Source organism: Trichosurus vulpecula, chromosome 6 (genome assembly GCF_011100635.1).
Source record: "Trichosurus vulpecula isolate mTriVul1 chromosome 6, mTriVul1.pri, whole genome shotgun sequence".
In the NCBI taxonomy this organism is placed as follows: domain Eukaryota; kingdom Metazoa; phylum Chordata; class Mammalia; order Diprotodontia; family Phalangeridae; genus Trichosurus; species Trichosurus vulpecula.
In genome coordinates, this window is record NC_050578.1 from 65,250,837 (window position 1) to 65,278,301 (window position 27,465).

Genomic DNA, 27,465 nt, shown 5'->3' on the forward strand with positions numbered 1-27,465 from the left:
ATAGTAGCTCTTTTTGTGATGACAAAGAATTGGAAACCAAGAGGATGCTCATCAAATTGGGGAATGGCTGAACAAATTCTGGCATATGATTATGATGGAGTACTATTGTGTTGTAAGAAATGACAAGGAGGGGTTTCAGAAAAAACAAACAAAAACAACACTTGGCAAGACATCTACATGAAAGTGAAGTGAGAAGAACTGGGACATCACTGTGTACATTGTGCAATGTTGTAATGATGATCAACATGAATGACTTGGCAACTCTATCAATGCAATGATTCAAGACAATTCCAAAGTTCTCATGATGGAAAAAAAATGTTATCCACCTCCAGAGAGAATTCTGAGTGCAAATATATATATATATATATATATATATATATATATATACACACACACACACACACACACATATATATATATATATATATACATATTTGCAAAGTATAATTTGCTCACTTTATTTTAGTTTAGTTTTTGCTTTTTTCTCCCAATATGGCTAATATGCCAATATGTTTTGCATAATTTCGCACACATAATTCATATCGTATTGTTTACCTTCTCAGTGGGCAGGGCTGGAAGGAGAGAGAAAATGTGGAACTCAAAATTTAAATAGAAGAATGTTAAAAAATAGGCAACTAAGGGTAGCTAGATAGCATAGTGAATAGAGAACCAGCTCTGGAGTCCAGAGGTCCTGAGTTCAAATCCAGCCTCAGGCACTTGACACCTACTAGCTGTGTGACCTTGGGCAAGTCACTTAACCCCGTTTGCCTTGCCTTCTCCCTCCAAAAAAAAGTAAACAACTAAAAATAATATAAAAATAAGTTTAAAATGTAATTGGTAAATAATAGCACTACTTTTTTTGAGGGGTGAAGGTAAGGCAATTGGGGTTAAGTGACTTGTCCAAGGTCACACAGCTAGTAAATGTGTCAAATGTCTCAGTGCAGATTTGAACTCAGATCCTCCTGACTCCAGGGCCAATGCTTTACTCACCGCGTCACCTAGTTGCCCCCTGATAATACTATTAATAGCTAACATTTACGTAGCAACTACTATGTTCCAGGTACCAGGCATCATACTAAGTACTTTCCAATCATTATTTCATTTGATCCTCAGAGCAATGCTGGGTGGTAGTTATACCCATTTTTACAGATGTGTAAACTGAGGCAAGAGGTTAAACAACTCACCCAGGTCCTATATTGGAGGACGATACATGTATCGTCATAGCTAGCAAGTGTCTGAGGCTGGATTTGAACTGGTTTTCCTGAATCTAAGCTCAGTTCTCTACTTGCTGAGTTGCCTACATGCCTTTATTTAACAAAATAATTAAAAATGCAATAAAGGATAGATGTTAATGTGTGATTTTCTAAATCAATTTGCAGCCCACAGGGATCTCTATGTGATATTTAGTGATCCTGTTTCTTTGAGTTTGACACTACTAGTCTAGACTTAAGAAAGTGATATGAAAAATATTAATAATTCAGGGGTAGCTAGGTGGTGCAATGGATAGAACACTGGACCTGTATTCAGGAAGACTCGCTAGCTGTGTGACCTTGGGCAAGTCACTTAACCTTGATGGACTAAAAAAAAGATGTTAATCATTCAGATTAAGCTTAAAAGTGTATTTTTTCCCTTCTGGAGTCAGCTGTTAAAAATTTATGTTTGTAAACTACACTACTGCTTCTAGTTCAAGATCAGTGATCCTATGATTCTGAAATATGGTGAAACACGTTAATTGGAGAAGAAAAATAAATATTTACATAGTTCCCATGACAAGCACAGTATGTGGGATACCTTGTTATGGAAATGGGCATTCTCGTGACTTGGTTTGAAAAGCATATACTGACTGTATTTGTCTAAAACCAAGTGACACTCCACTCTTTTCTCTTCCCTCTTCCCTCTCTATGCCCCCCCCCCCAAAAAAACTGGCTTCTACAAAAACGGAGTGGTCCTGTTCTTAGAGAATTACAGCCAAAGTCACAAAGATAAAGAGAGTAGTGATGATATAGGATTCTTTTTTTCTATGGTGCCTAAGTGTTTACAAATTGCTGTCTTCCCAATAACCCTGTGAGGTGGTCAGTTCAAATATTATTAGCCTCAGTTTACACAGGAGGGAAATTGAAGCCCAAGGAGGTTAACTGAATTGCCTGGGACTACAAAGCCGGTAAATGTCAGAGCCAAGATTTGAGCCTATATTTTTTACATTGGAGCCAAGAGAACATTTCACTATGCCATGAATAAAATATCTTTATTTGAATAGAAAGAAGTATATGCAAGACTGGGGTTTAAACTACCTCTACTCATCATGACACCTTAACTAGGTAATAACACATCTTAGTGGTCAATCAAAAACCTTTGACTATATATGAAAAGATACTAAAAGCCACTTGATAAAAACAACTGATGCCAGATAAGGAATGTTCCGGTTGGCCATGGGATTTCATTATGCTCTCTGGGTTCCACATAAAAGCATACATTTATCTAGAATAGGAGGTTTTCCAGGCATTTGAGCATGTATGGCTTTCTAGTGTACTACTGAAGAGAAACCACTTGGCAGGAGGGTGCTGGTGAAGGAGAGGACTCAACTTTGACCTTAGTCATGTTCCCTTTGGCCTGAGAAGGACCGTGGGGGGCTCAGAAGTCATCGAACTTCCTATCACTGTCCTAACTGGTGTCCCCAAGTCAACTGGAGACTGGACACTGGGATCCAAGGGCACATGGGAGAAAAGGACTTCTATCAACTAGGAGTGGTGAGCTCCTCTTATGATACGTGTGCTTTCTTTCTACTGGACTCTTCCCATGCTCATGGTCTAGTTGTCAGAGACTTTGGGGGAAGGGAGGAGGTATTTTGTCAAATTGTTTTTAATGTATCACCTCAGTTTATACCTCTTGCTAAAAACTATTTAGATTGGCTAACTGAATGATCTTCAAATGACAAATTTGGAAGAAAAGCATGCAAGTGGGTTTTCAAGCCTTTTTTTAGAGAATAACCTCTGACCCCTTAGTGTAACCCTAGAACCCTGAGAAGAAGCTATAGTCAAAATCTAGGAAACTGACTTATCGGTAGGAATGTGAATTGAGATAAGGATACCTTAGAACTTCTATGGGCTACATATGTTAAAAATATCTTTCCCACTAAATAAATACATTAATATGTGTATGTGTACATATAGTGTCCACTAAATGTATATACAGGCATGTACATACATATATATGTTTATTTATATGTATGTGCATGTAAATAGATAGATAGATAGATCGATAGATAGATAGATAGTGTCCCAAAGGTCTTAGTGCAGTTTTAAGGTACTGAAGCCTAAAAGTGCACTAAGACTTTTGCGACATCATACACGCACATACACACGTAATATGAATATATATATATATTATGGATATATAACATACAATATGAATATATAACATGCATCATTAATAGTGTAATAATACATTATGAATGCCTGTAACATTATATATGCATATATATGTACATGCATTATATATATATATATATATATATGTATATACCTACATTAAAAAAACTTTTCTTTTAGAGGTATGTTCCATATTCAGGGACAGCCTATATTCAGATTAATGTGGTCCTTGTCACATAATTTAACCTTCTTCTCAATTAACTTAACATCTATTCGGATGTCCATTCAGTTGTAGGGCAGTGTTCCTTGCCTCATATCAAAAATGGTCTCAAATTCCCAGAATCAACATTGAAAAGTTCAAGTAATGTTTGATTTGAAGAATGCTAACCCAGTAAGGAACTCATAAAAGGAAGTGGGGATCGATAGATTTTATGTCAGAAGTTTTTGGTGTTTGTCATAATCTTGACTCAAAAGGAAATGGTTACGGGATATGGATTTTGATGAGGTTGGGCTACTATGGAAGGCTATTGGAAACCTTGCTGGCAGCTTCAGAGACTACTTGCCCTTGGTTTTATCTTTTTTTGTTTTTCAGAAAAAGAGGAGCTCTGTGCTTCTGGAGATTCTGTTTAGTTGTTTGAGAATTTTCCTAGCACATAATTGCAAACATCTTCATCTTCCTGGAATTCTATGTAGCATCTGATATTGTTGACCATGACCTTTCTCTCAAATCCACCTTATCCTTGCCACTCTTGGCAAGCAGGGTGGCACAGTGGATAGAGTGTTGGGTGTAGAGTCAAGAAGACCTGAGTTCAACTACTCCCTCCATTTCCTAGCTCTGTGACCCTGGACAAGTCCCTTAATTGCTGTCTGCCTCAGGTTCCTCAGCTGTAAAATGAGAATAATAATAATACCTACCTCATAGGCTTGTTGTAAAGATCAAATGAGATAATATTTGTAAAGTGCTTAGACCAGTTCTTGGCACATAGTAGGTGCATAATAAACATTTGTTTCCCTTTGTAATTCAGTACTTTATTATGAATGAATGTAAAATCATTTATTAAGCCCTTACTATATGCCAAGCACTGTGCTAAGCATGGAGGATCCTCCTTCTTTCTGTATCTTTGTAATCCCTTTATATAAAAATCTTTCCACCCTTCCAAGCTCAGCTCAAATGCTAATTTATTTGAGGGCAGTGGGTGGGGATATGATTAAGGAAGACTGCATAAAGAGTATGATTTTTCTTTCCCCTGAATATCCACACTTCCCTCTATTTCTCTCATGGCATGTTTCACATTCTGCCTTCTATTACAGTTATTTTTGTACGTATCTTATCCTCCCTCCACCTGCTACTGAGATGTCCTCGCTTCTTGAAGGCAGGGAACATGCCTTCTTTATCTTTGTATTGCCCAAGATACTTTGCACATTACTTTGTGGATAGAGCTCAATAAATATTTTTGAATGAATACACTTCTGAATATACACATTAGTATATTCTATGTCATCACTATATATGTACTTTATTAGCTCATTTTAATGCTAGAAATTGTGAAAATACTCTATTGAGAGAAGCCTATGAATATCTGTTCAAAAATATAGTTAATTCTTCTGATTATATTTCCAGACAACATAAATTTGGTTGCTTTGGGGCAGAAGACTATTAAGGAAAAGTGTTTTTTTAATTGGAAAATATACCCAGAGCCCAAAACAGGATAGATTCTTAAAGGAGTTCCCACTAGTGACATTTTAGCGGGTGTGCAGAAAAAAGAGATGGAGAAAAGCCCTTCGACAGACTGACTTGAAATGGAGCGTGTAGGGACTTCTTTCATGCAATTAAAAAACTTGATCAAAATAAAAAGGTCTGATCACAGTAGATTAAGCTCAGTGGGAACATCCCCAGTAGTAATAATAGCCAACATTTATATGGAGCATACAGCCCTCAGAGAGAGGTGTCATTACTGTCCCCGTTTTACAGATGACAACATTAAGGTGAACAGAAGTTAGGTGTCTTGATCAGGTTCACATCACTAGTAAGTATCTGAGGCCAGATTTGAACTCAGCTCCTCCTGCCTTCAAGCCTTGTGTTCTATCCACTGGGCTACTTAGCCAACCCATGAAAGGGAGGAATGGCTTCATTTCTCAACAAGGTACCTATGAAATCCAAACATACCTGTTAAATTGGATGCATTTCAATTTGCTCCCGGATATTAATGGCTTTAATTTAATTTCATATAAAACCTCATGGTAAGTCATGAAGACTTTTATTGCAGGTACGTTTAATTGGTTCATGCCAAGAAAAAGAGCATGGAGGAAAACATTAGTTAGCTGGAAACATACACATTTTTAATGAGGTTAGAGAGCAAAATCTCTGTCCACATATTAGTCAATTTTCTAATTTGCTGTTATTATTTTATTATTATTTATATTTGTTTTATTTATAACTTTTCATCTAAAATAAACTACATAAAATAGCAGGGAAAGAGGCCATGTGGACCCAAAAGCAAGAATATTTCCACTAGGCTAAAAAAATTGATTGTTTCAATGTGTATAGCTTATTAAACTTCCAGCCTCAGATGTATGAGAGAAGTAAGGCAAGGGGGAAGATAGGGCAGTGAACAAAGAGAAGACTGCACTCTGAATTAGTCCTGTAATGGCTATCAGGGATGCACAGGGAAAGGAAAGATATGTGGAGCACAGAAATTATCAGCCCCAATTAAAAAAATCTCTCTCTCTCTCTCTCTCTCTCTCTCTCTCTCTCTATTTCTCTCATTTCTAGAGAAGAAAAGACAATCTGTATGAGTAAACTTGTAGAAAGAAAACTCAAAAGGAAGGGATTTGCATAAGCAATTAGTTTCCTTTCCTGTGTCTCTCTCCATCCATAAATACCTGCTAAAGAATCCCTCCATCCTGGAGAGGAGCCAAGATGGCATCTGGAAAGCAGGGACTTGCTTAACCTCCCCCTCAGGTCCCTCCAAACACCTATAAAAATGGCTCTGAACAAATTATAGAGCTGCAGAACCCATGAAATAGCAAAGGGAAGCAGGGCTCCAGTATGGGACAGCCTAGATAGTCGCTGGAAAGGGTCTATCACTTGGAGCTGGGAGCGGAGCAGAGCAGAACCCAGCGTGGGCCGCGCCTAGACCAACCAGACCGGGAGCCAGGCGGAACAGGCAAAGCACCCTGAATCAGTGAGCTGTGGCAGTTACCAGACTTCTCAACCCACAAACACCAAAGACAACAGAGAAGGTTAGTGAGAAAAGCTGCTGGGACAGAGCAAAAGGAATTTGTGGTCTGCCACTGCCCCAGGGGCTGCAGAGGTGGGGCAGCTCTGAGGCTGCTTCCAGGGCTACAGCTGCAGTTGCCTCTGGCCCCAGGTCTACCTGGTGGGAGGAATTAAGCTGCGGATTAGAGCTGGAGTGCAAAGCCTGCTTTGCTCTGCCTGGATCTGGGCCACAATGCTGGTTGGCAGTTCTTGGGGGAGAAGGAGCATTGGTGTGGCAGAGCTTGCTTTGTAGAAGTAGCTCTGAAAATAGCAGCACAGCCCCTCAAGCTTGGGACAAAGTATTCTCTCCTGTACAAGAAGTTTTACCCTGACAAAAAGCTCAAGGGTTAAGTAGTTGGCTGGGAATGTGAACAGGCAGTGAAAATGGTCTCACATTCAGACTCAGACTTTGGAATCTTTTTTTGGTGACAAAGAAGACCAAAACATACAGCCAGAAGAAGTCAACAAAGTCAAAGAGCCTACATCAAAAGCCTCCAAGAAAAATATGAATTGGTCTCAGGTCATGGAAGAGCTCAAAAAGGATTTGGAAAAGCAAGTAAGAGAAGTAGAGGAAAAATTGGGAAGAGAAATGAGAGTGATGCAAGAAAATCATGAAAAACAAGTCAATGACTAGCTAAAGGAGACCCAAAAAAATACTGAAGAAAGGAACATTTTAAAAAATAGACTAACTCAAATGGCAAAAGAGCTCCAAAAAGCCAATGAGGAGAAGAATGCCTTGAAAGGCAAAATTAGCCAAATGGAAAAGGAGGTCCAAAAGACCACTGAAGAAAACACTACCTTAAAAATTAGATTGGAGCAAGTGGGAGCTAGTGACTTTATGAGAAATCAAGATATTATAAAACAGAACCAAAGGAATGAAAAAATGGAAGACAATGTGAAATATCTCATTGGAAAAACCACTGATGTGGAAAATAGATCCAGGAGAGATACTTCAAAAATTATTGGACTACCTGAAAGTCATGATCAAAAAAGGGCCTAGATATCATCTTTCAAGAAATTATCAAGGAGAACTACCCTGATATTCTAGAGCCAGAGGGTAAAATAGAAATTGAAAGAATCCAATGATAGCCTCCTGAAAAAGATCCCAAAAAGAAAACTAGGAATATTGTCGCCAAATTCCAGAGCTCCCAGATCAAGGAGAAAATATTGCAAGCAGCCAGAAAGAAACAATTTGAGTATTGTGAAAACACAATCAGGATAATACAAGATCTAGCAGCTTCTACATTAAGGGATCAAAGGGCTTGGAATATGATATTCTGGAGGTCAGTGGAGATAGGATTAAAACCAAGAATCACCTGCCCAGCAAAACTGAGTAACATGCTCCAAAGGTAAAATATGGATTTTCAATAAAATAGAGAACTTTCAAGCTTTCTCAGTGAAAAGACCAGAGCTGAATAGAAAATTTGACTTTCAAACACAAGAATCAAGAGAAGCATGAAAAGGTAAACAAGAAAGAGAAATCATAAGGGCCTTACTAAAGTTGAACTGTTTTGTTTACATTCCTACATGGAAAGATGATGTGTGTAATTCATGAGACCTCAGTATTAGGGTAGCTGAAGGGAATATACATACATACCTACATACATATGTACATGTTTATATATATAGACAGAGGCCACAGGGTGAGTTGAATATGAGGGGATAATATCTAAAAAAATAAAATTAAAGGATAAGAGGGGAACAGATTGAGAGAGGGAGAAAGGGAGAGATGGAATGGGGTAAATTATCTCACATAAAAGTGGCAAGAAAAAACAGTTCATTGGAAGGGAAGAGGGGGCAGGTGAGGGGGAATGAGTGAATCTTGCTCTCAATTGGCCATCTTAGTCCACAGGAAAGCAAGGGGAAGGGGATAAAAAAGGGGGGATGATAGAAGGGAGGGCAGATAGGGGGCAGAGGTAATCTAAAGCAAACACTTTTGAAAAGGGACAGGGTCAAGGGAGAAAATTGAATAAAAGGGGACAGGATAGGAGGGAGCAAAATATAGTTAGTCTTTCACAACATGAGTATTGTGGAAATGTTTTACATAATGATACATGTGTGGCCTATGTTGAATTGCTTGCCTTCTTAGGGAGGGTGGGTGGGGATGGAAGAGGGGAGAGAATTTGGAACTCAATGTTTTAAAAGCAGATGTTCAAAAGAAAAGTTGTTTTTGCATGCAAATGGTAAATAAGATGGGCAATGGGGCATAGAAATCTATCTTGCCCTACAAGAAAGTAAGGAAAAAGGGGAAGGGGGGAGTGGGGTGACAGAAGGGAGGGCTGACTGGGGAAGAGGGCAATCAGAATATGTGCTGTCTTGGAGTGGGGAGAGGGTTGAAATGGGGAGAAAATTTGTAATTCAAAATCTTGTGGAAATCAATGCGGAAAACTAAAGATATTAAATAAAAAAAGAAGAAAAAAATTAGAATTGAAAAAAAAGAATCCTTCCATCCCACACTCAATGCACAAAAACTCTAGGCTTCTGAATATGCATTTGAGGACAAATTTTCCTAATTATAATAATAGTTGAAATTTAAGGTTGGAAAAGTGCCTCATATGTGAAGCTTTAATCCTAATAGCAGCCTTGTACCTTGGGAATGAGAGATATTGTCATCTTTACTTATAGAGAAAGTGGGGCTCAGAATGCTTGAATGACTTATACATGGCTATAGTCAGTTAGTAAGTAACATTAAGTTTTGATTTAAAGGCAATTTTTGCATCATTTTTCAGTCATGTCTGGCTCCTCATGACCCCATTTGGGGTTTTCTTGGTAGAGGAATTGGAATGGTTTCCCATTTCCTTCTCTACCTCATTTTAGAGATGAGGAAACTGAGGCAAACTGTGTTAAGTGACTTGCCCAGGGATGCACAGCTAATAAGTGTCTGAAGGAGTATTTAACCTCAGGATGATGAATCTTCCTGACTCCAGGTGTGATACTTTAACTACTGTGCCACTTATCTGCCCCCTGCCTTTTGGCATCTGAAATTCACTATGTCCAAAACAAAGCTCATTGTCTTTTCTTCCACGTGCACTCTTCTTTACTTGCTTCCTTCCCCATTTTTTGATGGCTTTGGCATATTACCAGTCATTCAAGTTTGCCTGACTCCCATTACTCATCCTCAACTCTTCTTTCTCCCTTTCTCCTTCATATTCAATCAGTTGCCAAGTCTTGCTGATATCACCTCTCCAATGTCTCTTGAATCCATTCCGTTTGCTCTATGCATGAAGCCATCACCCTAATTTAGGCCTTCATCACCCTGGCCAAAAATATTCCAATAGCATCCTAATTGGTTTCCCTGCCTCCAGTCTCTCACCTCTCTAATTCATCCTCTTCTGCTGGTAGATTGGTAGTTATTGTCATTCCCCCACCCCCCACTAAAGAAGCTCTATTGGCTCCCTTTTGTCTTTAGGCAAAATCCTCTGTTAGGTATTTAAAGTCCTTCATAGCATGGCATCAGCCAACGCTGTACATTATTCCCCTTTTCACAGTCTATGACCGAGTCCCCATTCACAACATTCTATCTCCCATCCCCGTGAGCTTTGCATCAATGTCCCAAGGCTCCTTTACTTCTGTCCTTAGAATCTCTAGTTAGCTTCAGGGCTCAACTTAAGCACCCCTTCTTACACAAGACATATTTTACTATCCTCAGTAACTAGTTTCCTCTCCCCAAATTACATTTAAATTTTATATTAAATCATGCAATTGATAAAAGGTCAAACAATATGAACAGGTAGTTTTTCAATGAAGAAATCAGAACAATTTATAGTCATACAAAAATACTCTAAATAAATACTGATTAGAGAAACACAGACTAAACAACCTTGAAATATCATTTTACACCTACATGATTGGCTAAAATCATAGAAGGGGAAAGTGACAAATATTGGACTGGATGACACTAATTCATTGTTGGTGGAATTGTGAACTGATTCAACCATTTTGGAGAGCAATCTGGAATTATGCCCAAAGAGTTATTAAACTATACATACTCTTTGACCCAGCAATACTATTACTTGGTCTATTTCCAAAGATGATTAGGGAAAAAAGGAAAAGAACCTATATGTTCTAAAATGTTTACAGCAGCCGTCTTTGTGGTGGCAAAGAATTGGAAATTGTGGGGATGCCCATCAATTGGGTAATGGCTAAACAAGTTGCGGTACATGATTGTGATATAATACTACTGTGGTATAAAAAATGACAAGCTCAATGATTTTAGAAAAACATGGACAAATTCGCATGAAATAATGGAGAGCAAAATGAACAGAACCGAGAGAACATTGTATATAGGAATGGCAGTATTGTTTTAAGAATGACTTTGAGTGACTAAGTCATTTTGACCATTATGAATACTCAACTAACCATAAAGGACACATGAAGAAAGATACTATCTGCCTTCAGAGAAAGAACTGATAAATAGGAATAGATATAGAATAATTTCTATACACACACATATGTATTTGTGTCTAATGATAGCTATCTCTAGGATGGGGGTGAGGAGGGAAGAAAAAAAATAAAAAAATTACATGATAATTTTGTTGTATATTTGAAAGGAATAGCAAGTTATGTAGTTTTGCAGTTTTATGAACAATCATCTTTTTTATTATACTGTGTCATGGAAATGCTTGTTTTATTCCACAAATTAAAAATAAAATTAAACAATTTATACATATACATAGAAATATGTACATGCATACATACATACATAATACATGTATGTGTGTATATTAGTGTGTATACATATATATGTATATGATTTACTTAACAGCATTTGTGCAAGTTCCTTGAGGACAAGAATGGTTTTTTTCTCTTTTTTTGTGAGTATTCTCCAGTGCCTGGCATATGGTAAGCAATTAATAAAGTTTTGTTAATTAATTGAATGGAAGGATGGACAGAGTTAATATCCTGGATTCCCTTCTGGATGTTTCCCCCCACAAAGGGTAAATGCTGAAGCATATGACAAGTATAGTTGTTTCTGGACTTACACACTTCCTAACACAAATGACTTTCAGAATTCTTTAAGTCACCTCTCATTCTCTCTTCTTATCCTTAGCAAGGCTTGAAACACGTTTTTGGGTCATCTAGTTCAGCATCTTCGTTAAGCAAAGATATTCCCATGGTTCATCTTGCCTTAAAACGATTTCTGTTTTATTGGAATTCCTGCTTGGCTGTTTTCTATAAAGTGTTGATTTTATGTCATTTTTACATTAACAAAACCTAAGTGAAAAATCCTGCTTATGTACAATTAAAAAATACTTACTGGTCTCAGGAGATATTGTCTTGACAGTGAGAAGTTTAACACTTTCTTTATCTGATTGGGGCCTATTTATATTAGAAAAATTAAGTTAGCACCAAAGTAATTGGCATGATTTATCTGTGCAAAAAAAGTACATACTATTGAGAAAAATAAAAAAAAAAAACCCAGGTACTTTTCTGTAACTATAGTAGATACTACATCTGTTCATACATGCACACACACAGTCTTCTCAGTCTCTCTTTTAACTAAACCAAAAAAGACTCTATTCCATGCTGATACAAAAGTATTCATCAGATAAAGCAAAGACTGACACGAGCAAATTCAGAATAAATGCCATTAAGTCTCCAGTACTGAAATAGAAAGTAAAGGAGATAGAAATGTTCCCACAGGCCTGAGTATTTTCTGGGCACTTTGCTTAATGGATAGAATGGCAGGCTTGGATTCAGGAGGACCTGAGTTCAAATCCAGTTTCAGATGCTTACTAGATATATGACCCCAGGCAAGTTACTTACCCTCTGTTTGCCTCTGTAAAATGGGGATAATAATAGCACCTACCTCCCAGGGTTGCTTTGAGGAACAAATAGGATGATATTTGTAAAGCACTTAGTACAGTGATAGATATATAGTAGGTGCTAAATAAATGCTTGTTTCCTTCTCCCTCCTTTTCCTCTTCCTATCTTTATTCCAAAGCTTCCATTCTTAGTTTGTGTATTAAGGCATACTGGGAAAGAGATTTTTTAAGGTTTTAGATACTCAAAAAAGTGACAATAATGTTCTATCTTTCTTGGTTGAGAAATTCAACTTTGCATAAATGTAAATGTGCATTGGGTTTGTTATCCTCCTTTATAACTACTTTATAATTTTGTATATATATATTGCATATATATTATATTATACAATATATAATATATTATATGATGATATATTGTATATCTCTGTCTATCTGTCTGTCTATCTATCTATAACTTGTATACTTTATAACTATTCTCCTTTATAACTATAACTCTCTCCTTGGCTTCAACAGCCAGCCTATTTGCTTTCAACTGTTTTGTCATTTTATACAAAGACTGTGCAGCCCCAGAGTCATTTCTGGGGATGAGGACATGCAAGTCAGCTTTCAAATGTCATATACGATTATTCTTTAAACACGTATCCAGAGCTTGGTTTAGTCTCATTTACGTGTTGTGAATTTCTGTGGGTAAATTCTATTATGGAATCATGCATTTAAAGGTGAAAGGGATCTTAACCATCACTGAACCCAACCCTCCAGTTTTACAGATGAGGGAACTGAAGCTCAGAGATGTTGAGTGATATGGCCAGGTTGAGTGATTTTTTTTTCCCAACCCAATTCAATGCTATAAGGTGTGAGTTGGAATTCAAACTGAAGTCTAGCATATTCTCTACTATACCATACCGTTTCTCTTTTTTTGTTGGTGGGTGTGTCTTAATATTGAGACATTTCCCTTTTTCTCAGGATAAATTTTCTGGGTATCCTTAATGTGTTCCAATCCAGCATCCCTCTCTTTATATATTCTTACCCTCCACATATAGTTTCCACACCCCCTTAATTACTAGTTTGCCAAACCCCATGTAGTACACTTTCTATTCACATCTGTACGCTCTGCCCTACCCCCTTTTGTGTCTTACTTTTCCCTAATAGATCATAAGCTGTTTGAGGGCAGATACTATTTTTCTTTTCCTTAATTATATCCCCAGAACTTAGAATAGAGCCTGGAATACATTAGGCACTTAATAAATGTTTATTGTGTTATATTGTACTTCTGAAAAGAGAGGCACAGAGCTCACATTTATACATTTTAAGATTTATAAAACACTCCCTTTACAATACTCCCCTTGAGATTGGAAGTTAAAAAAAATTTCATTCTTATCCTACTAATGAGAAAATTGAGGTTTAGGGAATTTAAATAACTAGTCCATGGTTTTGCACTAATATTTGAGTTAGGAGTTGTTCTTAGGTTTCCAGTATTCAGACTTCTTGCCTTTCTAACATACTTTTCCTTTAAAAAAGATAGACTTACAGGATCATAGATCTAGAAATACTTCAGAGGCCACATAGTCCAGAGCTTAGCTCAGTGCCTGGCACATAGTAGACAATTAATAATTATCAATAAGAAATAGAGTATTGATTGATTGATTGATGATCCAACTTCCTTGTTTTACAGATGATGAAACAGAGAACAAGAAAGGTAAAGTGATGTACCCGAGGTCATACATATAGGTAAACAAGGCAAATAGAATTTGAATCCAGGTCCTCTGCATGTGAAGCCAATGATATTTCTATAGCCCCACGCCAACTCTTAACAGCCCACCCTCAGCGTTATAAACATGACTGTACTTACTGGTCAGTTCCATTGTCTGGAGTACCTGGAATAAGATACAATAGGTGATTTGTGTTAGAATCATAGAATTTTCCAGCTGGAAGGAACCTGAGAGATTTTTTAGTCCAATCCCTGGCTGCAGAAAGACAAAATAAAATGTAACTGCAACAACAACAATAATGACAAAAAAGCCTTTATTCACAGCTGTCACTACCCAAGGTATGACTCTGGTTTCAGAATTCTGTATTGATGTTCCTAGAATCAACTTGCAGTTTCTTATTCCCCATAAACTATTTCCTTGGGTTTCATTACCAGTCATAGAGGAGTTTCTGGGGTCCTCCTGATCAGGCCAGATCCAGAGACCTTAGTTCCCAAACAATTAAGAGAGTTCTGAGTTTTTCTTGGGGCCCCGTGATTCCTTGCAGCTGTGTGAGCATGCTGCCCATTATGGCAGGTCCTACAAATATCTAATGTCACTCTACTGCTTCCAGGCACAATGAATGAAATTACTTTCTAGACAGGAGAATTGGATTTTCCACTTTCTCCTTTGTGCCTTTCTCTTGCTCAGGATGCAAATCACAGTCTCTGCAGAGCAGCAATACCGCAAACTCCTGCTTGCAATTATCTCTCAAGGCAATGGTCGGAACTAGCCGCACAAAAACGTCACCCAAGATGTTGCTGAAGTTAATAAAATGCAGCTAGATCCCCAAATGTACCAGGGTCCATCTGGTAGAAAACACATTGGGGTGTGGAATTTTGCTTTTGAATTGACCGTACTGGCGAACAAACAGCCTTGTCCCTTGCTCGGGTCTCTGCATTTTACAAGGGTCTTGTCTCTCTACTGTTCTGTTGTGAGGTTTTTCTTTGGCCATCTTTCAAAAAGGACTTTTCTTTTTTAGTTCACTCATTTTTTTTTAACCCTGCCTGAAGCTACATGGACTTTTTTTGCAGCCTTATTCCTTCCTTCATTAAGTGCCTTTCCTCTGAGATTACCTTCTATTTACCATATATACATATATATGTATATATAATATATATATAATATGTATACATACAGACTCACGTACATACATGTATGTACATACACACATATATAAATAAGTGTATGTATATATGCAATACACATATACAAATATACATATATATGTGTGTGGGCCTGTGCTCTATGACAACCAAGTTAAGCTTGTAACCTAATCTTCTTCCCCTCCCCAGAGACTGAAGTGGTACAGAGGGGAAGGGGAGTATGTCTTCCATGTGTTGGGGGAAGGGGGAATGAGTTTGTATATTTGTGATTATACCATCTAAACTAAAAGTTCCTTTGTAAAAAAGTTGAGAGTGTTAAATACATATGTATGTGTATAGGTCTCTGTATATATATATATATATATATATATATATATATATATATATATATACATGTATACATACACATATGCACACATACACATATACGGTGTGTGTATATAAGTGTGTGTATATACATACATACACACACACATACACACACATATATATATGTAGTTTGCGTGTTGACTTCCTCCAGTGATTCAGATCGCAGTCTATCCATGCCTGCCCATCCTTTGACAGTCTTGTCTGTGTTCTTTCCAAAGTTTACCACCTAAATTCCACCCAACATGCTCAAAGCTCTCCTCATTTTTCCTAACACCACAAGAGTATCAACAGAACCTATTGGCTGTCCACTGGTCATCCTTCATTTTTGCCATGGGGGCTGCCCATTTTTCCTTCCTGGCATACTATTTCTTAACTACACATTTAGTTCACTTCTTCTTTGGCGCTCCTTATTGGTTATACATTGCAGTCTGATCACACCCACCATGTACCCCTCCATTATCTTCCCTTTTACACTCATTTTAGTTCTTCAGAAGTATTAATGCACAGCTAACTTTGATTAAGCACCCAAAATAAAATGCTAGTGTTGAAAAATGGGCCTGTGCTTGCATGGGAAGCTTGGGTTCACTAAAAGAAGGGACAAAATGGAAAATTCTGAGCACAATCCAGCCTGCTCTCCTTCTCCTTTCCAACTCTGGACCAAGATCATTGTCTATCTGGATGGCCTGTCCCAGATATACATATTATTTATTGGAAGCACAAACATTGTCATGGTGTGAATAATATTCTAATTTCCTAACCCTCTGTGAGACAGGCTAATTTTTTCTTTAAGGCATTGGAACCATTCTTGAAACTTGATTAGCTCAAGGGGTTAAAGACTCAGACTACTGACATGACTTTTCCATTGAATGGATATTGAAGAGTCAGGAGTAGCTCCTGGCATGCTCTGATGATTGGCTGTTGGACTATGACAAGAGACATTTTTCATACATTTGATCTTTAGAGAGGCCAGTCTCCTTTGAGTGATTACATATTTCTTGTTGGAGGCTCTTCAATGTCCTGAAGTTTGATTCAATCACTACAATGTCATCCACAAACAGGAGAATCTGGAACACTTTACAATCTATAGGAAATTCCTCTTTGACCTGGATTCTGGACTGAATCTTTTCTATCACCATGAAAGATGAATACATTTACTTAATGCCTCAACCAATGTTTATTATTGGGACAATCCTATTGCTATATATTTTTTTTTAACAAATCCTGAATGATCTTCATCTATGGATTCAAGACAGTTTGCTCCAAAAGATCTTTTAAGGTAATGTTTCATTCTGCTCAAAACCTTTTGCACAATCAACAAACAATAAACATGATGTGATCTTCTGCTCTATCTTTCAGTATGTTGTAAAATTGTAATGATGGTCCATTGTTGAATATTGCTTGTGAATGCCTATTTGTTCCATCCTAATGCTCTTGTTAAGGGTAGCTTGAATGCATGTATAGATGGCTCTCATCAAGCTTTTTTTTAATAGATGGGAGAGTGAGCCTATAGGCCAATAGTCACTGATGTACTTATAGTTGGCTTACTTTTTCTGATACTAACAAGGTCCAATATATTTTCCATCTTTTTGGCATCTTCTCCTTGTTTAGAAACCTTGTAAATCAGTCCCTTAATGTTCTCACAATTGTGTCACCTCCACTATAATGTCCTCTCACTATATTTGTCCAATATAACTGCTTTTCTCTTCTTCATTCTCTTTAGTGCCATTTCTTCCTCTTCTAAAAACACTTCAGGGACTGTGGTGTTAGTTCCAATTATACTGAATCCATCATCCTTGATGGAAAAAAGTTAATAAACATTTATTAAGAGCTGGGGTTACAAAAAAAGGCAAAAGAAAGTCCCTATTCTCAAAGAGCTCAAGATCTAACAGTGGACAGGGGTTCATGATGAAATTCTGATTCTAGTGGGAAATGTTAAGATAGCTTTCCTGGGGGCCCTTAAAAAAAGGAGGATCTGGAAGGAGCTCTCTGAAGTTTGCCCTCCACCCTTTCCAATCAGAAGCAGGGAGGGGTTCCCAGGGCAGGGGGTTCTGAGGAGGTGTGAATTTCAGAATAGATGAAATTTTGCAGAATGTTGAATTTCTGGAGACTACAATGAAGTCCAGGAGAGCAGCTGGGTGGAAAATTTTCATTTTTGAATGTCCTTGAGACAAATGATTAGCAGGATATTTTGCCACATTTCCTTTGAACTGACTTTCCACTTTGCTGCCTTTCTCTGCTTTGTATTTCTCTGCTCATAACCATACATCATTCTTCTTCATAAAATTTTCAAGATGAGTTTATACTTTCATCTAGTACTGCCTTTAGTAGCCATCTCTCTACATGATATGCAAATAATTCATATGTTTTCAGATTAATGTTAGGCTTTTCTGTTCTCCTTGTTGTGGTAAGTAATTTATATTGGTTATCCTTCTGTATGAAATTATTATAGTTGATATTGATGTCAGTTCTGTTGTCCATTTCTAATATTTTTAAAAATTACTTTTTAATATAATTCAGGGTTTAATAATTTATTTTTACTCCATATTATTTTCTCACTATTATTTCTAGTTCTTCTTCTTTCTCTTCTTGTTCTTGATTTTCTTGTTGTCCTTCTCCTCCTCCTCCTCCTCCTCCTCCTACTCCTCCTCCTCCTCCTCCTCCTCCTCCTTCTCCTCCTCCTCCTCCTCCTTCTTCTCCTTCTTTTTCACATTCTGATTTTAGCTCCAAGTCAAAGGTCTACTGTGCTGTTAGGCATAACCCCTATATTGATAACAGGTCTTTTCCTAACTGTTAAAATAAAGCCAATTTTGTTCCATGTGTTATTATTCAGTGTTCTCCATGTCCAGTGCTTACTAGCCCTGTTATGAAAAATGAAGTATTCATGTTATAAAGGTGTGAGTCTTTTTTGTAATCCATAAGCCTTTAGATGCATTCATTTCTCTCACTGGTCTATAAATTGCAATTATTTTTCATGGTAGTCTTTTTATAAATGCTTATCATTAGTATTGTGACACATGATTGTTACATGAAATGTTTCTTGTAGCTTTTGTGAATACCATAAAGTCCACTGCACCAATTCCTTTTTTCTAAAACTCTTCCAAAGAGCATCGACGAACCCGAGGAGTTCCATGTAGCTGCAACTTCTTTCTCCTGGTTTTGCTTATAGTAAGAACGTCAATATGTATATGATTCAGCTCTCCCAGAGATATATTTACCTATTTCACAAGAGTCTTATATTTCAAATGCCAGCAAACTGAAATTTTCATTGGTCTAAAAGCTCTATGATTCCCACCATTTCCTCACCATCATGTAGGAGCAGAATGAAGCCACATAGAACTGAGAGCAATTTTTAATTTTCTTCATTTAATGGGTTGCTATATGCCGCGCCCCCCCCCCATCCTTGGCAGATGTCCAGACCACTCGGTACTGTGCCTCTCTGAAATTAACTAAATTGATTCTTGGAAAACAGACTCAGTCTGTCACTCAGCCATATTTGAGGCTTTTCCAAAGTAGTACAAACTGCCAGGACTTGTCCTCTGCCGACAAAGCCTGCAGAAACCCAGGGTCACCTCTATGCCAGGATGAGGCATGGAAGAGGATTTTATGGAGGATTATAGCCCAGAGGGGGGGCGGAAAGGAAAAATAAACCAACTATTCAAAATAATTGATTCCCAATTTAGAGAAACAATATAAACAAATTGAAGCATAACAGTTCTATTTGTTCTGTCTTTATAACTCATAGAAGTCAAGTATTCAAAATATGAATGTCTCACAAGTACTTCCTAATGATTTTATTGTTTCATTTATTACATTTATCACAAATGCAGACAAGTCATAACCAGAGTACTAATATCTTCCTTTCAAACTGGACCAACATATTCATTGATTTTAAATAGTTTTCCTCATTTGAATTGACTTTCCCATTACAATCGCAAATTGAAATTTTTTAACCATTTAGATAATAAGGTAGACACAGCCACAATTTGGTGAATGCCAACATCATCTGGGCAATTAATCTACAAACATTCATTAAGTGCCTACTATGAGCCATGCACTGTTCTAGGCTCTGAGAATCTTGTCATTATTCATACATCTCTGGTTATAGTTCAGTCTGCATTTTTCACATGCATTATCTCATTTGATATGCTCAATCAGCTCTCTGAGGAAGTGTAGAATCTTGAAAGTTGGAGGGAGTCTGGCAAATCATCTAGCCACACCCATTCTTGAATAGGAGTTCTTGTACAAGATCCATGGCAAGTGAGCATCTGGGTTTCCCTTGGTTTCTGTGTCCCTATAAATCTTTACTATTTGCTAAGATATTCCACTTATAGACAACTCTAATCACTAGAAGAAATTTACCTCACATTAAGCCTAAAGTGGACTCTGCAATTTGCACAATTGTGTCCTTTTGATCCAGGTAGGACACATCCAATCTGTCTTCCCCATGTGGGGAGTTACTCCTCTCTTATAGATGTGGAAACCAAAGCTCAGAGAGATTCAATGATTTGCCCAAGGCCACAAAGTTAGTGGTGACTCCAGACTTGAGCTAAGATCTTTGGATTTCAAGTAGAATGCTTTTTTTCCTATGTCACATCCTCAGATTTTATAGAGAGCTAACAGAATGGATTTTGCTTACTTATGGAGAAATCTCACTCACATACTTGAAGAGTTTATTAATTCCTGGTGTTCAATGGTATAATGAAAGCCATGCTGAAACTTCTACTTTTTCTCTCCAAATTAAACATTATCCAGACAATGTTGGCTAATTTTGTTATTACTTATTGACTTGTAAGATGTGTGTGTTACCCATGTTTATATGTCCTTATGTTTAAGCTTTTTTGGGGGTGGGGCTTGCTCTGAGACTCCTAGCCCATAGATAAACATACTCATTTGCAGAAAAAATTAACTTCTCAGATAACTTATTTTTAGATCCTTAAATGAAAACCACTTTGTCAGTAAAAAATGTTTTCACTCATTCTTCATTTACAAATTGACAATGCTCACTGGCTTTATCTAGGTTATTTGATTCCCCATGAAAGGCAGAATTGGTGGTTTGGAAGCTAAAGGAAATTAAACCAATTTATGAAAATGCTATCCCCTCCACCTCTTGGAAACTGTTTAAGGAAACACATTTTAGATGGTCTTAAGGACTCTCCACATTCTTCTTGGGAAGGATGGGAAAGATTGATTTGTTTTCTCCTTGTTTCCCACAGAGAGCTGAAATGAATATGGCAGCTTTTCCTTGACAATTTTAACTTGGACTTTCTCTGTCTCAAACCATTTGTGTGCCCTCCAGTCATTGATTAGTCTCAGGAACTGCATTTGTGAGTTAGCTAGTAACACTTCACCAGCTGGCAGAGGCCAGAACACTGTGGGTTTGTATGTCTTATAAAAATAATTGCTATTGATTTTTCTGCATCTGATAATGGTTTGGTAGGCTTTTCTTCAATGAAATATTTAGTATCAAGGGTGCCATTTTATGTGATATTTAAAAAAATAAATGTCAAATGAAAACCCCACTCCTTTGAAATACTGGGCTCCTGGTTAGAATCAGAGATTTAGAGTTAGAAAGAACCTAAGTAAATGAGTCAAATCCCTTTATTTTACAGATGAGGAAACTGAGGCTCAGAGAGGTTAAATTACTTGCCCATGATCACACAACTAAGTGTCTAAGGCAAGATTTAAACTCAGGTATTCCCAATTCCAAGTCTAGCACTCTATACACTATGTATTTATACTGGCCAAAACACTCCTGACTGCAAAAGAGTAACTGTACCGGATATGAATGACCCTTTTTCCATGGAAAGAAGTGTGTTTAAAAATCTCACTTAATAGTATTGTACATGTAGACATTTATTCAATGGTTCTTTAAATGTTAAAGCATTGACATAACATCCCTACTCCCTACCTTTATGAGCTTATGAGGGAAGGATGCTTCTCTTCTGGCCCTTTGGGAAGAGGAGGGCAAAATTCTCCCCAGTCATGAAATAATTCCTCTCCTTCCTTTCTTAGTATTGTAATCTTGTCCCACTCAGTCATAAAGTTGCCAAAGGCTAGGGTAATTTGGGATGGGTCTTTATCCTCCCTACAAAAATATTAAATACATACCTGGGTCTGTCTTCCAGCACATTCGGTACAATCCCACCAGAGTGAATACTGAGAGTGTTATTGCTATCAGAGCAATGACAACTGGCAAAATCACACCTGAATTGAGCAAAGAAATGGTATGATTCAGGGAAAACACTAAGAAATAGATAACAAATGTTAACATTAATAACATCTTACATTTACGTGGCACTTAATAGTCTGCAAAGGAGAGTCACACAAACTCATTTGATTATCTTCATAATAATTCTGTGACGTAGACAGTGTAGGTAGGTCTTGTTATCTGCCTTCTATTGTTTAATAAAAAGCATACCCTCTTCCTTTTCCTTACATGGAGAAAAGTCAATCTTTTTAAATTTAGGCATAACAATTTTAGTTCATTTATTCGTATTTTGCCTCAGTGAAGCAAAGAAGTTAAAAGTTGAGAATAAGAATCTGTAGTCTGATCATTGGGGAAATGAGAAAAGGGTGAGAAGATGCTGTGCATTGTTTTTCCACTCAAAACTTTCAGGTCTTCCTACTCCCAAGTCTGGCATCCTTCCCACTACATACCTAAGTATTAGATAGAGCTTGGGGCTTGAAGAGCAGAAAGACCCAAATTCAAACCTAGCTCCAGACACTTACTAGCCATGTGACCCAAGGCAAATCACTTAATCTCTCTGCCTGCCTCAATTTCCTCATTAGTAAAGGGGATAGGGAATCGTACTAGCACCTAACTCTCAGGATTACTGTATCAAATGAGATGGTGTTTTCCAAGAGTTTTTATAAGCCTTAAAATGCTATATGAATACTGGCTATTATTATTATCTTACCAATTGCTTGGCATGATTATGTGATGTTTGAAGTTGGATTAAATGTATTGCAAGACTACAAAACCATACCAAATTACTAATTTAAAAATGTTGAATGGCATTGTTCTGGGGATTGTTTGTTTTGGTGGTGATATTTATGATTGTGGTGGTTGTTTATTGTTTGCTGTTGTTTGTTTGGGAGAAGAGCATTTGTTGCCTGCCTTTAGCTGAATCAATGTTCTGAGTAAGCTCCATAAAAATGGTTTTTAATAACTAAACTGAAAAGACACATATGGAAGGATGTCCAATCTAAAATGGCAGAGGGATTCTCTAGAGCTGGTGAGGCTCTTCAAATGGGACTATTTCTGGATGGCATTGTATCAATTACATCAAGTTGTGGAACAATGTTGAGCTTTTTAAATTACTTCTAAAAGAGGTTGGTCTAAATATATCAGCAGAAAATAAAAACAGGTGGATAAGGAATACTTAATTCCTCAAACCATGATATGTAGTTAAAGGAATAATCCATAGGGCTGGTCTATGAATATATGTATCAGATGGACACTGGGAATAGACCATCAAATGAGTCCAGCAATGAATGGGAGGTTGACTGGATTGGAACTGAGAAATTGTATAGTATTTTTAATAGTTCCAAGCTTCTCCCTGAAACAAAACTTGTCTTTTTAATATCGCGTTCTTCCAGTGATGTGAATGCCACAGTGTCTAAAGAATTAGTTACAAGTCATCCAAAGCATATTAGAAAGGCACAAGGAGCCTGATTCAGCTATAATATATTACCTGTGAAGAATTGCTCGGGAGATGTGGCTTAAAGGATATATCATCAGAGAAAAGGAACAGGGGTGCTAGAGTGGGCATGTTCCTTTAAGAACAGCATGGAACACAAAATTACTTGGCCTGGCAATGAATATGAAAGATAACAGCAAAAAAGGGCCTTTCCCTGACCACGTCGAAGAATAGAGAAAGACTATCAGACTGCTGCATATGTTCGATGGGATGATGAGAATGGATGACAAAGAGAAGACAGAACTACTCAATCCTTCTATTTTGCTTCTGTCTTTACCAAGGGCGATGATATTGATGTGAAAAGAATAGAACTATAGGAAATAGGGATTTGGCTCCCAAGTTAAGTTGCAAGGTAATAAGGACATACTTTGCTGCTTTCAATAACTTAAAGTTGATAGATCCAAAAGAACTATACAGGGTGTCTCCAAATTCTTAGTGAAACCTGAAGCCGCTCTAAGATTTTAGAGACCCCCTGTATGTCCATGAATGCTGAATAAAATAGTAGATGTGATGCCTGAGCTATTGTCAGTGGTCTTTGAAAAATTGTAAAGAATGGAAGAGGTGCCACAGGTCTTAGAGATAGAAATGTGTCTCTAAGGGGAGTCTTCATCGATTTTGACTTTGATTCCTGGCAAAAATTCTAGAATGTCTTATTAAAAGAACAGATGGTTTGTGGTATTTAAAAAAGTAAAGTTATTTCCCCCTTTTATTTCTTTTTCATTCTTTGTACAAGTGAAATGGCTTTCTGGGTAGAGAGATATATTTGGAATGAGGGTGATATGAAAACAAAAGATATCAAAAATTAAAGAAAAATCCTTCAAACCTATAAAAGGAAAAACAATAATCACCAAGAACAAGTATGATGTCTTTAAGAATAGGTCATGCCAGTCTCTAACATCATTTCTTTTTTCTTTTAACATTATTACTTGACTAGAACATTAGAGGAATGCCAAAGACATAGCATACCTCTATTTCACCAAAGAATTTGACAAATCTCTTGCACCAGTCTTGTGGATAAAATAGAAAGATGCAGCCTAGATGCTAAAACAATTTGGTGGATATAGAAATAGTTGAATGACTCATGGATATATTTCTACTTCTATCCATCCATCCATCCATCCATCCATCCATCCATCCATCCATCCATCCGTCCATTCATCCATCTATCCATCCATCTATCTTAGTAGAGTGCCCCAGGGATCTCTTTGGCTTTGGGGCTAGTCATCATTTTTACTAGTAACTTCAATGAAAGGATGACTGTCATATACAGTTATAGGAGGGATTAAAATTCTCTCTCTCACTCTGTCTCTCTGCCTCTGACTGTGTCTCTGTCTGTCTGTCTCTTTCTCTGGTGCCAAATTTTCAAGATGACACAAAGTAAGGAAGACTGATTAATGCCATGGATGTCAAAATCAGGTTCAATTGATCAAACAATGGGCTAAATCTAAGGAGTTGAAATTTAATTGGAATAAATGAAAGCCCTGAACTTGGGTTCACAATATCAATTCTTCGAGTATAGGATTGGATGCATATAGCCATAGTACAGTTTTACATGGAAAAAGACCTGAAGTTTTTTTATGAAATGTAGGCCCAATTTGAGTAAACAGTCCGACATAGGAATCATTGGAACTTAGGCTACGTTGAGAGTGGCAGAAAGCCCAGAAGTTGGCAGATGATGGTCCTGCTACCACTGGTTGTTCATTCTTCCTTAAGTAGACCAAATATATATTTTGTGTTCATTTCCTGAGAGTCACATTTTAGGAGATACACTGATAAAGTGGGAGCAAGTTCAGAGAAGAGCAACCAGAATGATATGAGCATGAGAAACTGAGCCGTATGACGGTTTGTTGAAAGAAAAAGAACTACTTAGTTGGCTGAAGGTATGAGGGGGTATGTGACAACCATCTTCAGGGACAAGAAGGAGTGCCATGTGAATAAAAAATTAGACTTCTGCTGTTTGGTCCCAAAGACCATAGCCAGGAGGAGAAGTTACAGAGATCCAAAACAGAAGAGAAATTTCCTAATTTTCTCAGCAGGCAGAGGGTTCCCTCTCCTTAGGGATCCTCAAGCAAAGACTAAACAGCCATTTATTGGGCCCATTTTGTGAGGGACTCCTGTTCTGATATGAGTTGGACCAAATGCTCAAGAAACTCACTTCAATTCTGAGCTTCTATTATTTTTTGAATCTATAGCTGTTATTTCAGATTAATCCACTTGATGTCAGCCTTGTAACCTTTCTGGGGGAAAAATTGGTTTCTGAGCAGAAGGGAAATCTATCACTTTCCACCCCTCACCAGTCCTCCAAATAATTCTTAGCTTCCCTTTGGAAAACTGGGGTAGGGCTAGGGCTGGAAGGGAATCCAGGCACAGGATCCTCTAGCAATGTGGGTTTACCCCATAGCTCCACACTAGCCTTCATATGATGTTATAGTTAATTTAGTCACTGTACACATGGCACACTTTCGTATTGTTTCACAACTCAAGCCTTCTAAAGAAACAGGTTTCCCCCTCTCCCCACACAGTGCCTCTTCAAAGTAAGAAAAGGCAGGAAAGGAAACAAGATATTTTCAGTAGAAGGAAAAAAATTAAGACTAAGCTTTTAATGTTCAGGAGAGAATGACTTCTGTTAAAAACAAAGGAGTATTCCTGTAACAATTTGGATCCGTAAGGTAGAATTTTTCCATAATTTCCTTATTAGAATGTGACAGCTTTTTTTTGGTTGTTGTCTCTTTGAACACCCATCATAATTTCTCATGGGTATTTCCAAGGTAAGAGAAATAATTCTGAGGAAAAAGCTTATGTGATGAAGGGGAGAGTATATGTGGGTGTATACACATACATACACACATATGTATATATATATATACATACATATATGTGTATATATGATTGTATACTTATATGCATGTGTTTGTTTATGTGTGTGCATATGGATATCAGAGAAACATAGCCTTTTCTGTTCTATCCTCATATTTTCCAAGCTGTATATAGTCCTGGCAAAAGACTTCTTCCCTCACTAGCAAACAAGAGTATCTAGTCAATTCATTATTTAGGGTTGCTTATACTTCATTGTAAAGGCTAGACACATTGCAAGCCTTTAGGTTGAATTAACTGGAATTAGAGTAAGGCCATCCACATCCATGAATATCCATGAATGAAAACATGCCTAAATTAACATGTATGCTTGGGTTTCACAGGGACCTTTTTGGGAAATGAAGTCATTCTTCTCTTTCACGGGGCACCTAGGTAGTACAGTGGATAGAGCACAAGACCTGGAGCCAGGAAGACTCTGTGTTCTGATCTGGCCTCTGACACTAGCTATGTGATCCTGGGCAAGTCACTTAACCTGTGTTTGCCTCAGTTTCTTTACATGTACCATGGGTATAATAATAGCACCTACCTCCCTTGGTGATTGTGAGGATCAAATGAGATATTTGCAAAACGCTTAGCAAAGTCTCTGACACATAGTAAATACCAAATGAACGTTAGCTATTATTATTTTAGGTGCAAATTCTTCTCTTGGATTACATTACAATTTATTGTCCTTTTCTATATGTAACTAGAACTCCAATTCATGAATTTTCTAATCATTCTCACATGCTCTAGACATCAGCTTTACCTTTAAATGTACACATTCTATGGACCCATATGCGCATTGAAGGGTAATAATGAGAAAGGTTTTGTGTATGTGTGTATGTGCTAAAACGAAAGCCTGTTAATATTCACTTGGACATGGCTTTTGGTGTTTGTACTCTATGGGGCATCTGCGTTCTGTCACATCAATTCAACCTGCCTCCTCAGTAGTAATTGTAGTTCCCTAGGGTGAGAGAGCAATGCAGATTGGTTGCTTGTTAAGCCTTACCTCCCTCTGAGGGGATTCTCGCAGCAGGGGTGCTTAGATTGGTTTTATAATGGGGTCTTTGGTTCACCAAGGTTGGAGATAAGGCTACCTGGGCTCTAATCGCTCCCCTTATGCTGGAAACACACACACCCACACCCACACCCACACTCACACACACACACAGAGTCTACCACCTTTTTTTCAATAGCCTGGCTGAAGATTAAGGAATAAAATTTCATATATACTCACTGGAATAAGAAGGGCTGGTCTGAAGGGAGCTTGTGTTGCCAGAGTCTGTCATTTAAGAGAGAG

At 37.5% G+C, this 27,465-nt stretch overlaps 1 protein-coding gene across 1 annotated transcript in view; it reads right to left on the minus strand.

The window, feature by feature from the left end:
* EMCN (endomucin) overlaps positions 1-27,465 on the minus strand; it is a 137,477-nt gene that overhangs the window by 14,210 nt on the left and 95,802 nt on the right. The window contains exons 8-11 of the mRNA XM_036764785.1: positions 27,403-27,447; positions 21,721-21,816; positions 14,242-14,266; positions 11,885-11,946 (exon numbers count right to left, since the gene is read on the minus strand). Coding sequence (XP_036620680.1) covers positions 11,885-11,946; positions 14,242-14,266; positions 21,721-21,816; positions 27,403-27,447 — 228 coding nt within the window. The remainder of the gene's footprint in view (positions 1-11,884; positions 11,947-14,241; positions 14,267-21,720; positions 21,817-27,402; positions 27,448-27,465) is intronic.